Below are 13,288 nucleotides of genomic sequence, written 5' to 3' on the forward strand. Positions count from 1 at the left end.
CAATTTATAAGGATTCAGAGGGTGCAGTTGTATACATGCATATGCTTTTTGGTTTAGTGCCATATTACACACAGTAAATAATTCCAGCATTTGGAAATGAGTTTTAATGGAGCCCAAATAATAACCAACAGCATTGTTCTTTAGAGGGGAAAAAAAGAAAAAAAAAGGTAGCTTTGAAACAAAAGACAAATTTAAGCTTAGCAATTGGCAGCCTAAAAAAGAAAGTTGGGCATTCTGTTAGATGCATCATCCTTGTTCATCACAGTGCTGCCCGATTTGATTTGTTCTTTATTTTGCCCAAAAACATTTCTGTAAAAGTAATGCTTAAGTGATTACCGCCTTTGCCTAATTTAAGGCTCCCCATCTGTTCTGAATGAACTTTCTCCAACATTACTCTGTGTGCTTTGAATCTCTTCCCTTTTGATTTTGCCATCATGAACCCCCAGCTCTCACCATTTATGGGCATGGATGTGTCACTGGAGTGAAACTGCTCTCATTGCTCGTTATTCTTTTCTTACAGCTCTCCCTCCCCTCATGGCTCGTCGATCTCAAAGCTCCTCACAGGGGGACAATCCCCTTGACCCTAACTATCTTCCCCCCCATTACAAGGAGTATTACCGCTTAGCTCTGGATGTGCTTACTGAAGAGGGCAAAGAAAGTTACCAACGCTTCCTTGCAGAGGAAGCAGCCCCTGATTTTCTTTGCAACTCAGAGGTGGATCACATCATACAGAATCTCCAGAAACCCCAGTATGCCAATCAGGAAGGTAGCACAGACACCGCAGGTGACAATGACATGGATGGATCCTCTGGGACTTACTGGCCCATGAACTCAGACCTCGCTGTTCCTGAGCTTGACCTGGGCTGGCCAATGGTCTTTGGGTTCAGGGGAACAGAGGTGACAACCCTCGTGCAACCACCACCCCCGGACAATCCCAGCATTAAGGAGGAGGCTCGCAGAATGATTCGAGCAGCTCAACAGGTGAGACAGTGAACAGCGCAACTAGAGCTCTATATAAAATTGTATGTGTGCGAAAGATGAATCAAAATGCATCAGGTTCTCTGCTAATTCCCTTAACTTGGCTCCCAGAACCTGACAGAGGGGAAGGATTATTCTAAAACTACCGTTTACTGCATCAAAGCTAGTCTCTGCTCTCATGGAAAAGCATGTAAGGCCATGCTAAAATATACCAAGAGTTCACAGAATCAGAGAATAGTTGAGGTTGAAAGGGACCTCTGGAGACGGTCTAGTCCAGCCCCCCTGCTCAAAGCAGGATCAATTAGAGAGGGTTACTTAGGACACGTCCTTGAGTATCTCCAAGGATGGAGACTCCACAACCTTTCTGGGCAACCTGTTCCAGTGTTCAATCACCCTTACAGTAAAAGAGGTTTTTCTTATGTATAGCTGGAATTTCCTATATTTCAATTTGTGTCTTGTCCTTTCACTGGGTACCACTGAGAAGAGTTTGGCTCCATCTTCATTACACCCTTCCATCAGGTGTTTATACTCGCTGATAAAATAATTTCGAGTTGGGAAGGACAGGGAGATAGAGCTTTGAAGCTACTTCCCATATTATCAGCATATAGATGCAGCTATATAGTGGCTGACTGAACGTTGGCCAAGAAGTTTTCTAAAAATGGCACGGGTGTGTTGGAGGGGGTGAGCAGGTAGTGGCCAAGCAGCTCAATACAACCTTCGTGTGGTTACGTGACCAAAAAAGTACCTGCTATCATTGGATTAATGAGTAAGGGAACGCTCAGTGGCAGTGAGGTTTTTCCCTCACCTCTCACCCTCATATACAGAATATGCACCTTAGCAATTCTGTTTCCAGTTCTGGGGCCCACAATGTTTAAAGGAACCTTTAAATGGGAAGGTTCCTCTTTAAAAAGAAAGTTGAAATGGAGACAGTGCAGCAGTGCAGCTTTGGAATGTGAGGTGCTGGGGAACGTGATCAGTCAGGGCATAAGCAGGCACAGATCGCTGATGTCTGTCTTGCATTCTTTTCCTAGGTGGTAGCCATAGTGATGGACATTTTCACTGATGTGGATCTGCTGTTTGAGGTGTTGGATGCTGCTGCTCGCAGAGTGCCTGTGTACATCTTGCTGGATGAAATGAACTCTCAACTTTTCCTTGATACAGCTGCTAAATGCAGAGTCAATCTTAACTATGTGGAGGTGAGCAAACCAAAGACCTGCCCTGCCCCTAATTTGCATCCTGAAGGGGATACGTCCTGGGACACAGAGGGCTGTTATGACAGTAAAAACCTGAGAAAGGGGAAAATGGGCCAGAGCCTAGTGAAAGATGAGTATGAAGAAAGCTAGAAGAGCTGGCACAACAATACAGGACTGAAGGCTGAGGTCACACTAATAAACGGGTTTATCTATCCATTGTGTATGCAGACAGACTCACTAGAGCTGAAGTATAAAAATGGTGGCAGGATGGAAGTTAAAAGAGCAAGGGGAGGAAGGAGGGGCAGGGGGAGGGAAGTAACAGCTTCCAACTGAGTCAGTGCTTGTCTGGTTTGCAGTTCCTAAGGGTGAGGACAGTTTCTGGCCCAACCTACTACTGCCGCACAGGGATGTCCTTCAAAGGCCATCTGAAAGAGAAATTCCTCTTGGTGGACTGCATGGTGGTGCTGAGTGGCAACTACAGGTGAGAAGCCCTGCAATGTTACATGTCCCAGTTTCAGTGAGAAAGAGGCTGGTTAATTGGTAAAGCAGTGCTTTGGCACTTCCAAATGAACATCAGTGACAAAACTTTTTCTCACTGAAGGATACTGAGCAGCAATTTTCAGGAAAAATACACCATTTTGCAACTGAGGTAGATACACCAATTAAACAAGCCCTCAAGCCCAGACACCTGAAGCCAAGCTTCCTTCACATCAAGAGTGTAAACGATCTGTAAAAAAGATACAGTAATTATAAGGTGTTGTGGGCTAACCCCAGTAGGCAGCTAAGTCCCACACAGATGTTCGCTCACTACTCCCAGCAGGATGTGGGAGAGAATCGAAAGGGCAAACGTGAGAAAACTTGTGGGTTGAGAAGATGACAGTTTAATAGTTAAAGCAAACCTGCACACGCAAGCAAGGCAAAATAAGGAATCAATTCACTACTTCCCATTGGCAGGCAGATATCTAGCCATGTCCAGGAAAGCAGAGCTTGACTTGGGAAGGCAAATGCCATAACGCTGAACGTCTTCCTTCTTCCTGCACAGAATCACAGAATGGTTGAGGTTGAAAGGGACCTCTGGTGGTCATCTGGTCCAACCGCCCCCGCTCCTGCTCAAGCAAGGCCACCTAGAGCCAGTTGCCTAGGACCGTGTCCAGACGGTTTTTAAATATCTCTAAGGAGGAAGACTCCACATGGTCCCTGGGCAACCTATTCCAGTGCTCAGTCATCTGCACAGTAAAAAAGTGTTTCCTTATGTTCAAACGGAACCTCCTGTGTTTCAGTTTGTGCCCATTGCCTCTCATCCTGTCACTGGGCACCACTGACCAACCCTAATCCAACAACTCCCTTCAAAGCAGAATAGTTAAAGAGACCAAGGAGTAGGCCTTTACGTTTCAAGAGCAAGTTACTTGTATGGAATTACCGATGCCTTTATTGTTAATAACTGTACTATACCCATGTTATGCCCGAGTATCTCAATCAAGGGGTATATGTTGTATCCCATTTTCTATTGTTAGACCAAAGCATATCTTGCATCCTTGTTCATAACCAAAATCTACTCCAGTCTGTCACTATCTCCTCCCCCACTGCAGCCTCAAAAACTCCCTCAAATAACATCATATAGGAAGGCAAACATAAACCTTTTTTATGCTGATATTAGAAACCTTTTGTAGTTCAGTCTGAAAGTACTCATCTATAGTTTACTGGCAGCTGTCCAACATCCCTGCTCGAAGTGAAGCTATCTTCAAAGTTACGTAAGGTTGCTTAGGGCCATGTCCAGTTGGGTTTTGAGTATCTCCAGGGCAGCTGCTCCAATGTTTGACTACCCTTGTTGTGAATAATTTTTTTCTTTATAGCTCATTGATATTTCTCTTGCTACAATTGTATCTGTTGCCTTGTATCCTGCGGTGTACCTCTGGGAAGAGGCTGGCTCCATTTTCCTTCTAACCACCCTTTATGTAGTTGAGGACAGCAATCAGCTTATTGCCCCCACCCCCCACTCCTGCCATCCTTAGCATACTTTTCTTCAGGCTGAACAAGCCCAGCTCTTCCAGCCTTGCCTCGTACCTAATATACTCTATCCTGCTATCCATCTTGGTAGCCCTCTGCTAAACTTCCTCCACTTTGTCAACAGCTTTCTTGTACTGGGAAGCCTAAAACTGGGAAACCATGAACCAGTATATGCTAGAGGCCACCCAGCTGGAAAGCAGCTTGGCAGAAAAGGATCTGGGGTTCCTGGTGGACACCAAGTTGAACACGAGCCAGCAATGTGCCCTTGCCACAAAGAAGGCAAATGGTGTCCTGGGCTGCATTAGGCAAAGCATTGCCAGCAGGTTGAGAGAGGTGATCCTTCCCCTTTATTCAGCACCGGTAAGGCCACACCTGGAGTACTGTGTCCAGTACAAGAAAGATATGGACATACTGGAGAGAGTCCAGTGAATAGCCACGAGGATGATGAAGGGACCAGAGCACCTCATATGTGAGAAAAGGCTGAGAGAGCTGGGACTGTTTAGCCTAGAGAAGAGACGGCTTGGGGGGGATCTTATTAATGTATATCGATACCTGAAGGGAAGGCGCAAAGAGGATGGATGGAGCCAGGATCTTTTCAGTGGTGCCCAGTGGCAGGACCAGAGGCAATGGGCACAAACCGAAACACCAAAGGAGGTTCCATTTGAACATAAGGAAACACTTTTTTACTGTGAGGTTAACTCAACACTGGAATAGGTTGCCCAGGGACCTTGTGGAATCTCTCTCCTTAGAGAGATTAAAAAACCATCTGGACATGGTCCTGGGCAACTGGCTCTAGGTGGCCTTGCTTGAGCAGGGGCGGGGGGGTTGGACCAGATGACCGCCAAAGGTCCCTTCCAACCTCAACCATTCTGTGATTCTGTGAAAACTGGACTCAGTACTCCAGATACAGTGTCACAAGTGCTGATTAGGGGGAAATAATCGCTTCCATTGACCTGTTGGCTGCACTTTTACTACTGCATCCTTGTATGTGTTGAGCCACCATCGCTGCAAAGGCACTGCCATCTTTTTTCATCTTGTTGCCTGCCAGACCCCCCAAGTCATTTTCAGCCAAGCTGCTTTCTAGATAGTCATCCTGAGACTGTATTGGTGGATGGGGTTGTTCCGTCCCAGGTGCAAGATTCTGCATTTGCCTTTGCTCAATTTCATTAGGTTCCAGTCAGCACTTCTCCCCAGCCTGTTGAGGTCCCCCTGACAGGCACATCAACTGTGCCATCCCTCCATTCTGGTGTTATCTGCAAGCCTGCTGAGGGTGCACACTGTCCTGTTGTCCAGGTCATTAATGACAGTGTTAAAGACTATTTCCCCAAGACCTGACCCCCAAGGAACACCACTTAATAACTGTCCACCAGTCAGACTTCAAATCACTGACCACCACTCATTAAACCTGACAGTCCAACCAATTTCCCGTTTACTGTGTGGCACACTCATTCAGTCCGCAGTGTTCCAATTTGGCTACAACGATACTTAGGTAAAGGCCATGTGGAAACCCTTGCTAAAGTCAAGAAAAACCTCATCATCTGCTGTCCCTTTGTCCACACAGCCAGCCTTCTCTTTGTAGAAGGCAATCAGTTTGGGTCAGGCATGGTTTGCCCATGGTAAATCCCTGCTGTCTGATCCCAGTTGTCTTTCTGTTATTCCTGTGCCTGGAAATGGCTTCCAGGAAGATTTGCTCCACAATTTTCCCTCAGACTGAAGTAAGGCTGACTTGCTGTAGTTCCCTAGTTGATCCTTTTGCTCTTTTTAAAGATGGGCACAACATTTTAGTTATAAAAACCAACTGCAACCCAAAGAAATTGCAGGAACATCTACTTCATATAAGGATTATCATCAGCTCGCTCTCTTACTGTTGTTACTACTGACTGGCTTTTTTAGAACAGAAGTCATTTATTGCCTTGTAAAATCCTCTGCAAAGATGTGATGCCAAATAATTTCATAACTATGAGGCTTGGGAACAATACTGTGTAATGAATGGCTGCCTGAGCAGTAAATAGTATCAGGAGTATTTTCTTCAGGCAAGCAAATGGTTCTAATGTAAAGTGGTACAATCGAGTTACTTGATGCTAATACGCTATCATTACTTCTATTTCTCTTTGTAGTTTTATGTGGTCTTTTGAGAAGATTCACAGAAGCATTGCACACATCTTCCAGGGGGAGCTGGTGGCCAGCTTCGATGAAGAATTCAGAATTTTGTTTGCACAGTCAGAACCTCTTGTTCCTCCAGCCAATGTCTTGGCAAAGGCAGAGAACACATTTGCCATGACTCCCTTTGGCAATAACATGCCTTTCTTTCAAAAAAAACCACCCCTGATGTTCCAGAGGGATGACAATCTTTTTCCCTCCTTTATGGACAGAGTTGATCCAGACAGGTACTTCCTGTCAAATTTCAGGCGGGATGACATGTTGCGCCATACTGTGGAGGGGTCGGCCATGCGAATGTATAAGAAGGTAGAAATGGAGAATTCTCAGGTGGATCCTGTCAGGGGTTTTCTCCGTTCCAAGCAGTTGGAGTTGGATGCTTTTAAGAGACACAGTTTTGCAGAAGGAACATTTGAAAATTTTGCTTCTTCTAAACAGTATGCCAGGCAGATGTTCATGAACAATATGGATGAATTTAAAATCCAGTCTAGTCATTTTCAGAAGGATCAGTTCTACCAGTACCAGTTTGAACATCCCCATCTTTCTGGCAGACCTCAGGGACTCTTTGAGAGAATCCGAGGTGGTAGGCCAGGATTCAATGAACTGGAAGACTATGGAGAGGGACCCAGATACCCTGAACTTGAACCCAATTTTCCACAGGAGGGTTTCCCCTTAAGGCTGGATTACGTACCTTCAAATTCTTCCAGGGAAGTGAGACATGGCTCTGATCAGCTGAATCCTGCAGGCAATAGCCCAATGGGAATGATGTTAAGAAGGCAGAATATAGGACAGAAATTTATTTGTCAGACTTCTCCTACACAGAAACAAAGCCTGGAACAACGCCTGTTCTTACAAGACAAAGATGAAGACCAAGATGAAGACAAGAACACACAGGAAAATAGAACAGGTTTACGTAACTGGAGGATTTCTTCATACCTTAGTGCATACCAGTCCGAACCAGAAGAAGGTCTTCCAATGCCTATGGAATCAGAGGCATATAATGATGTTCTTGGGGATACCGTCACAAAGCACCCCACTGACCTCATCCCAGCATTCAAATCCCCTATGTCTTTTAATAGCAAGTCACTGGGAATTGAAAATGCCAAAGAATTTGCAGATCCCGATAGAGTAGGTGAAGAAACCCCTATAATGAAACAAGATGCCTTTAGGTCCAGAATAAATCCTTTGATTCAGAGGAGCTCAAGACTCAGGTCCTCTCTGATTTTCAGTGCTGCCAAGTTAGATCAGCCTAACACCACAATAGAAAAGGTTCAGATGATCCAAAAAGAACAAATGTCCAGTGAGTTGACAAAAGACAATGAAACTATAAAGACAGCCGCCTCATCTAAAGTGGCAGAACTTTTAGAGAAGTACAAAGCTGTGGGCAAAGACACAGAGCGAGCTACAGTCACTCATACCAAAGCTGTTTCCAGTTATCTACAGGAAGAATCACAGAACACAGAGAAGAAATGTACCAAATCTGTGCAATATAAGATTCTGGAGAGTAGGGTACTAGACTCCAAAGACTCCTGCAGTACTTACAAAGTGCATGGAGAGGCTGACAGACCATTCGGAATGGCCTCATCAACCCCACAGCTTGCTGACACATTGAGTAAAGATCCCCTAGCACATATTAGCACTAAGGTGGACAAATTATCATCTCGGTTTTACTCCATAGAGAATAAATCTGCTCTTCCAGAGAAGGAGAGTCTTATATTTGTAGGAGACACTCAGAAACTGACTCTTCCAGAGAAGAAGGAAAGAGTGACATTCAAAGAAGACACGCAAAAATTAGTCAATACAGAACTGAAGAAACCACAGGTTAGGACAAGTACCACATCAGTTCTTGAAAACTTATCTAGAAGTCAAGGTTCTGACAGCTCTCTCAATAAATCTGAGGAAGACTGTTCAAAACAAGAACAAAATCCAATGGAATTTTTAAGAAAAGGGTCACTACGGCTGAAGCAGCTTTTGAACCCAAAAGGTGAAAAGCAATTGGAGGAGGAATCCACTTCTGAGAGTGGAAAATCTGACAAGCAGGCTGTGGTTCTCAAACGATCTTCCATAGGAGATTGTCAGGAAATGATGGAGGAAGAAAAAAACCATAAATTTGCAACACCACTTCCTCCCAAAAGCAGCCAGCCAACACAGGGGAGATTTCCTTCATCCACAGCTAACATCCTGTACAGCAGCAACCTCCGTGATGATACCAAGGTGATTTTGGAACAAATCTCTGCAAACAGTCAGAAGAACAGAGCTGAACTGGCCAAGCAACTACCATCCACTAGTAATCCTGATCTTTCTAAGTCAACTACAAGCTTGGAAAGGAAAGGTGAGAAGGAGAAAAGCTGTAACATCCACAGGTCAGAGAGCTTTGGGAGCCAGAAACGAAATCTTCAGCGGCAACCATCAGAGGATAGAGATACCCTTCTGAAAAAAATGGAGAATATGCGGAAGGAGAAGCGAGTCTACAGTAGATTTGAGGTCTTCTGCAAAAAGGATGAACATACAAGTCAAAGTGAAGAGGAATATGACACAGATGCCAAAGACAAGAAGATGGGAAAATTCATGCCCAAAATCCTGGGGACCTTCAAGACCAAAAAATGATCATAGAAATACTATTTAATTCCATATAATCACTGACTGTCAAAGGGGAATGAGGAATTAACTTGTTTATGATGGCTATAAGCATCATAGGCAATACTCTTCATGGTTAGTGAGTGGAAATGTGTTCAGCATTAGACTCTTATCGCACAAATTGCCCAATAAAGTCATGTGGTATCAGGCAACCTTATCACAGTATGTTTCAAATAAAATTATTAAATTGCCAAGATGCTTAAAACAAAGAAATAAAGTAAGAGTCTCTTTATGTTATGCTCAGGGAATATTTTCAGCAGACAAAACAATTTCAATTTCAGAAGGAAAGAATAAAAAATAAAGAATTCAATTTCTGAGTTCAGTCCAGGAAAGAAAAATACACACAGACACAAACACACACGTGCGCATGTGCATTAACTGGAAAAAGTGTTTAAAAACCATTTGTTTCTCAGGTACAGTTATCTTTTCTTTATATCTTATAACGAATCAAATACTGGAGGCACCTTTTTGAAGGTTTACAGGAGAAAAAAATATTATAAACAACTTTTTGCCCTTATCTATGGTTATGGTCTTGTCTAGCAGTACATGGTCAGCTTTCATATTTACCATTTTCCAAGCCTATTGATTCTGGTTTGTTATTGGTTTGTTTCCTTATGTGTAATGGAAGTATTGCTTTAGGGGGTGAGCTGAAAGCAGCAGCTGAAAGGCCATAAAAAAGGAAATTGCCATGCTATTAATGGAGAAAGACCTGTTTTTAGGACTCCTTTTCAGCTGAGTCAGGAGTTTAATTAAGCATCTAAAATGCTGTCTTGGCTAAGTAGTAACTTCCTTGACAATGTAACTCCAATTCATGAAGTGATTGTGCGGAGGAGGGCACGTTCATTTGTTAGCACATCTTTCCACGTGAAGACAAGGAAAGAAGGGACTCATAACAATGGAAGGAATAAGGCTGCTGGAATTTTCAAGCTCAGAAGTGTTTTATCTCATGTAACTTTCTTGTAGTAGTTTGGTACCAAGCTTAACCATGCAGCTTTAAAACAGTTCAGATTAGCCTGTAGGTTCATGCTGTTGTGTTATAGTGTCTTGCAGGACAGAAGGTAGAGACAGAGGCTATCAAGAAAATGCTGTACATCATGTTTAGTTACTTAGCTGTTTGGGTTTTTTCCCCAGCTTGGACTGTCTCTGCTTGGCATCCATCAGGATTGCCAAATTGGGATTTTTTTTTTCCTGATCTTTGTGCTGTAGTCTAAAGAGATGACAGGGAAGAATGCTCTCACATGGAACTAGTCTTCTGAATTTCCCATTCCCATTAGCTTGAGTTTCATGATTACCAACTTGTGACACTAGCTGCAAGCTCAGCAAATCAGTTCAGGTACATGGCTGACAGATGGAGGCAAGAGGCTGCATTGGTTCCTGAAGGTAACTTTAGTAGGATCTCTAAAACTTTAGCTTGTTTTTAGGATGCCAGCTCCCATGGTAACAGGTTTTATATAATTTAGCAGGCTTTGTATAATTTATATATATGTAACAATTAATTATTATTTTACTGTTTGTTGAAAACCTTGGGAAATGAATGTGCGGGAAGATAGATTGTCTGATCTGAAAAAAAATTAAGCTGATTTCCATATTAATACATATGGTGGTAAAAATCTGCAAAAATCAAGAGGAATTATCATTTTAACATGAGGAGGTAAACCTAGAAATAAAGTTGAGAAGAAAAAAGAAAAAAAAAAAAAGGAGGAATGAAGCGGCCAAAATTGGAAAAAAAGCTGAAATTGATTTCTTATGCTTATTCCATATTGTATAAGTGTATACCATTTCAGATACAACCCGTAATCTGTTACCTATGTACAAATTCTTAAATGAATGCTGTATGTATACTTATTTTGTCTGCTCTTAGTAATGAATCAGATCCAGTTATTGGTGGGTTCCAAAATGAACTGTAATGATCAATACAGTTGTTCTCTGCCAGATGATACAGATAGAGATTATTTTACTCTAGAGAGGAAGATAGGGCTAGCATATATATAATAGGATATATACCTATATAGCCTATTTTGTGTAATTCTTACTCACATCATTCCATATCTGCTCCAGCATCGTTCTGTAACAGACAAGTTAGAAATATTTCTATAGTCACAGATTACATTAACATTTTAGAATTTTGCTGTACTTGTTTAGATTTTTAGAATTTTATCTTGCTCAGCATGATGCAGTGTAGAAGTATGTTCCTGACCAGAACTAGAATGACTCATCTCTTTTAGTGATACGTTGATTACCAGATGTTCTAGGTGTATACAAATATTGCAGAATAACTAATTCACTTGGTAATAACAGAAGCCATTTCAAGAATAAAAAGTTAGTGTTACAGCCCATCACCTCTCAGTCTGAGACTAGGTTCACAGAGGATCTTAGACATTGTGTGGTATCATCAAATTGCTAGGTGCTAGGCTTTCAGTGGAAGTCACAACCCTGAATTAAGCAGTAGGCTGCCTTTTCTGTGCATGAGAACTGGCATCTTAGACTCACAAGAGCCAACATGCTGCACAGAGCACTGCCTACACAACATGTTCACCCTGTCATTGCCATTTCCTATATCTACCTGTAGCTGAGATAGACAGGAAATGCCTATTTTATGAATATACCAGAATAAACCAGGACTTCCCTGTGAGCTGCATTCCCAGCTCCCTAGTATTACACAACTTAAGTGACCACACCTGGTACCAGAAGTGAATGTACTATTTTTTTACTTAACTAGCCTTTGGTATTTAGGTACTAAAAGATAAAATGGATATCCTATCAATGGCAGTGGTACTCACATGTTGGAATTTAGTGCCTGAATCCCCTCTGTAACTATAGTCCCAACATTCTGGAATAACAATCATTTATCATAGGTGAAGTAAAATTTCAGGGACAGAGACTTCTTAGAAGAACTTCAAGTTAAAGAGGAGAATGTATCAAAAATCAGCATTAAAACAGGAATATAGTTTTAAAGTTTACTATAGTCCCACTGTTGCCTGATTACAACTTCATGATGTTTCAGCAATAGTATCTCTTGGAACATTGCTTTCTGAAAGCAAAAAAAAAAAATTACCATATTATTCATTGAACAAGATACCTCTGTATTTTTCCCTTTCACACACAGCAAACATTGATTGAAAGATAAAGGTTTTCTGTAGTGCAATATAAAGTATTTGTTATTACAATATTTACAATATTACATGGTAGGTAAGCTATTAAATATTGTAGCAGAACCCACCTATATTTAAAATGCTTTTCTACTTGATATTAATGAAAAGAAGCCACCATTGATTATGTTCATTTACCCCAGAAGAGTCACAGAAATAAGTGGAAAACAAAATGAAGGGCTTTAAGATTATCTGTGAAGAGTTTAGTCTTCTTGGTCTTCAGAGAATAGTTATTTACCTGTTCTGCTCAAAAAAAAATCCGCATTTAGGCAGTGCACCTGAAACTGCTAAAGAATCACAGAATGGGTTGGAAGGGACCTTCAAAGATCATCTAGTCCAACACCCCTGCCTTGGGCAGGGACATCTTTCACCAGATCAGGTTGCTCAGAGCCCCGTCCAACCTGACCTTGAACACTTCCAATGATGGGGCATCCAAAACTTCTTTGGGCAACCTGTTCCAGTGTTTCACCACCCTCAGCGTAAAAAATTTCTTCCTTATGTCCAATCTAAACCTACCCTCTTTCAGTTTAAAACCCATTGCCCCTTGTCCTGTCACTACAGGCCTTGGTAAAAAGTCTCTCTCTGTCCTTCTTATAAGCCCCCTTTAAGTATTGAAAGGCCACAATAAGGTGTCCCCAGAGCCTTCTCTTCTCCAAGCTAAGCAACCCCAACTCTCTCAGCCTTTCTTCATAGGAGAGGTGTGGCCCTTGGACCATTTTCTTGGCACTCCTCTGGACCTGCCCTAACAGGTCCATGTCTGTCTTATACTGGGGACCCCAGAGCTGGATGCAGTACTCCAGGTGGGGTCTCATGACAGCCGAGTAGAGGGGGAGAATCATCTCTCTTGAAATGCTGGCCATGCTTCTTTCAATGCAGCCCAGGATACGCTTGGCTTTCTGGGCTGTGAGCGCACACTGCTGGCTCATATCCAATTTTTCATCCGCCAGTACCCCCAAGTCCTTCTCTGCAGGGCTGGTCTCAATCTCTTCATCCCCCAGCCTGTATTGATACTGGGGGTTGCCCTGATGCAAGTGCAGGACCTTGCACTTGGCCTTGTTGAACCCCATGAGGTTCACATGGGCCCCGAATATGTCTGAATATGTCTACAGGCCCTGAATAGTCTGAATATATCTAAATACATTCAAGTATCAGAATATTGCAGTTTTC

At 42.6% G+C, this 13,288-nt stretch overlaps 2 protein-coding genes across 3 annotated transcripts in view; one reads left to right on the forward strand and one right to left on the reverse strand.

The window, feature by feature from the left end:
• The first annotated feature begins 534 nt into the window (after window positions 1-534).
• Window positions 535-9,129, forward strand: FAM83H (family with sequence similarity 83 member H). The gene is made up of 4 exons (XM_076363683.1): window positions 535-981; window positions 2,010-2,174; window positions 2,528-2,652; window positions 6,296-9,129. Exons 1-4 carry the CDS (start codon window positions 535-537, stop codon window positions 8,940-8,942), a joined length of 3,384 nt encoding a protein of 1,127 aa, XP_076219798.1. The 3' UTR covers window positions 8,943-9,129.
• Window positions 2,634-13,288, reverse strand: part of MAPK15 (mitogen-activated protein kinase 15) — a 36,809-nt gene continuing 26,154 nt past the window's right edge. The window contains exon 14 of one of the 2 annotated variants that reach the window (XM_076363685.1): window positions 2,634-3,205. The gene's annotated coding sequence lies outside the window, so the exon portion shown is untranslated. Of the gene's footprint in view, window positions 3,206-9,188; window positions 12,004-13,288 lie in introns of those variants that run through there. The other variant, XM_076363684.1, reaches the window with a different exon arrangement.

This window comes from Aptenodytes patagonicus, unplaced genomic scaffold (assembly GCF_965638725.1).
Source record: "Aptenodytes patagonicus unplaced genomic scaffold, bAptPat1.pri.cur scaffold_77, whole genome shotgun sequence".
Classification (NCBI taxonomy): domain Eukaryota; kingdom Metazoa; phylum Chordata; class Aves; order Sphenisciformes; family Spheniscidae; genus Aptenodytes; species Aptenodytes patagonicus.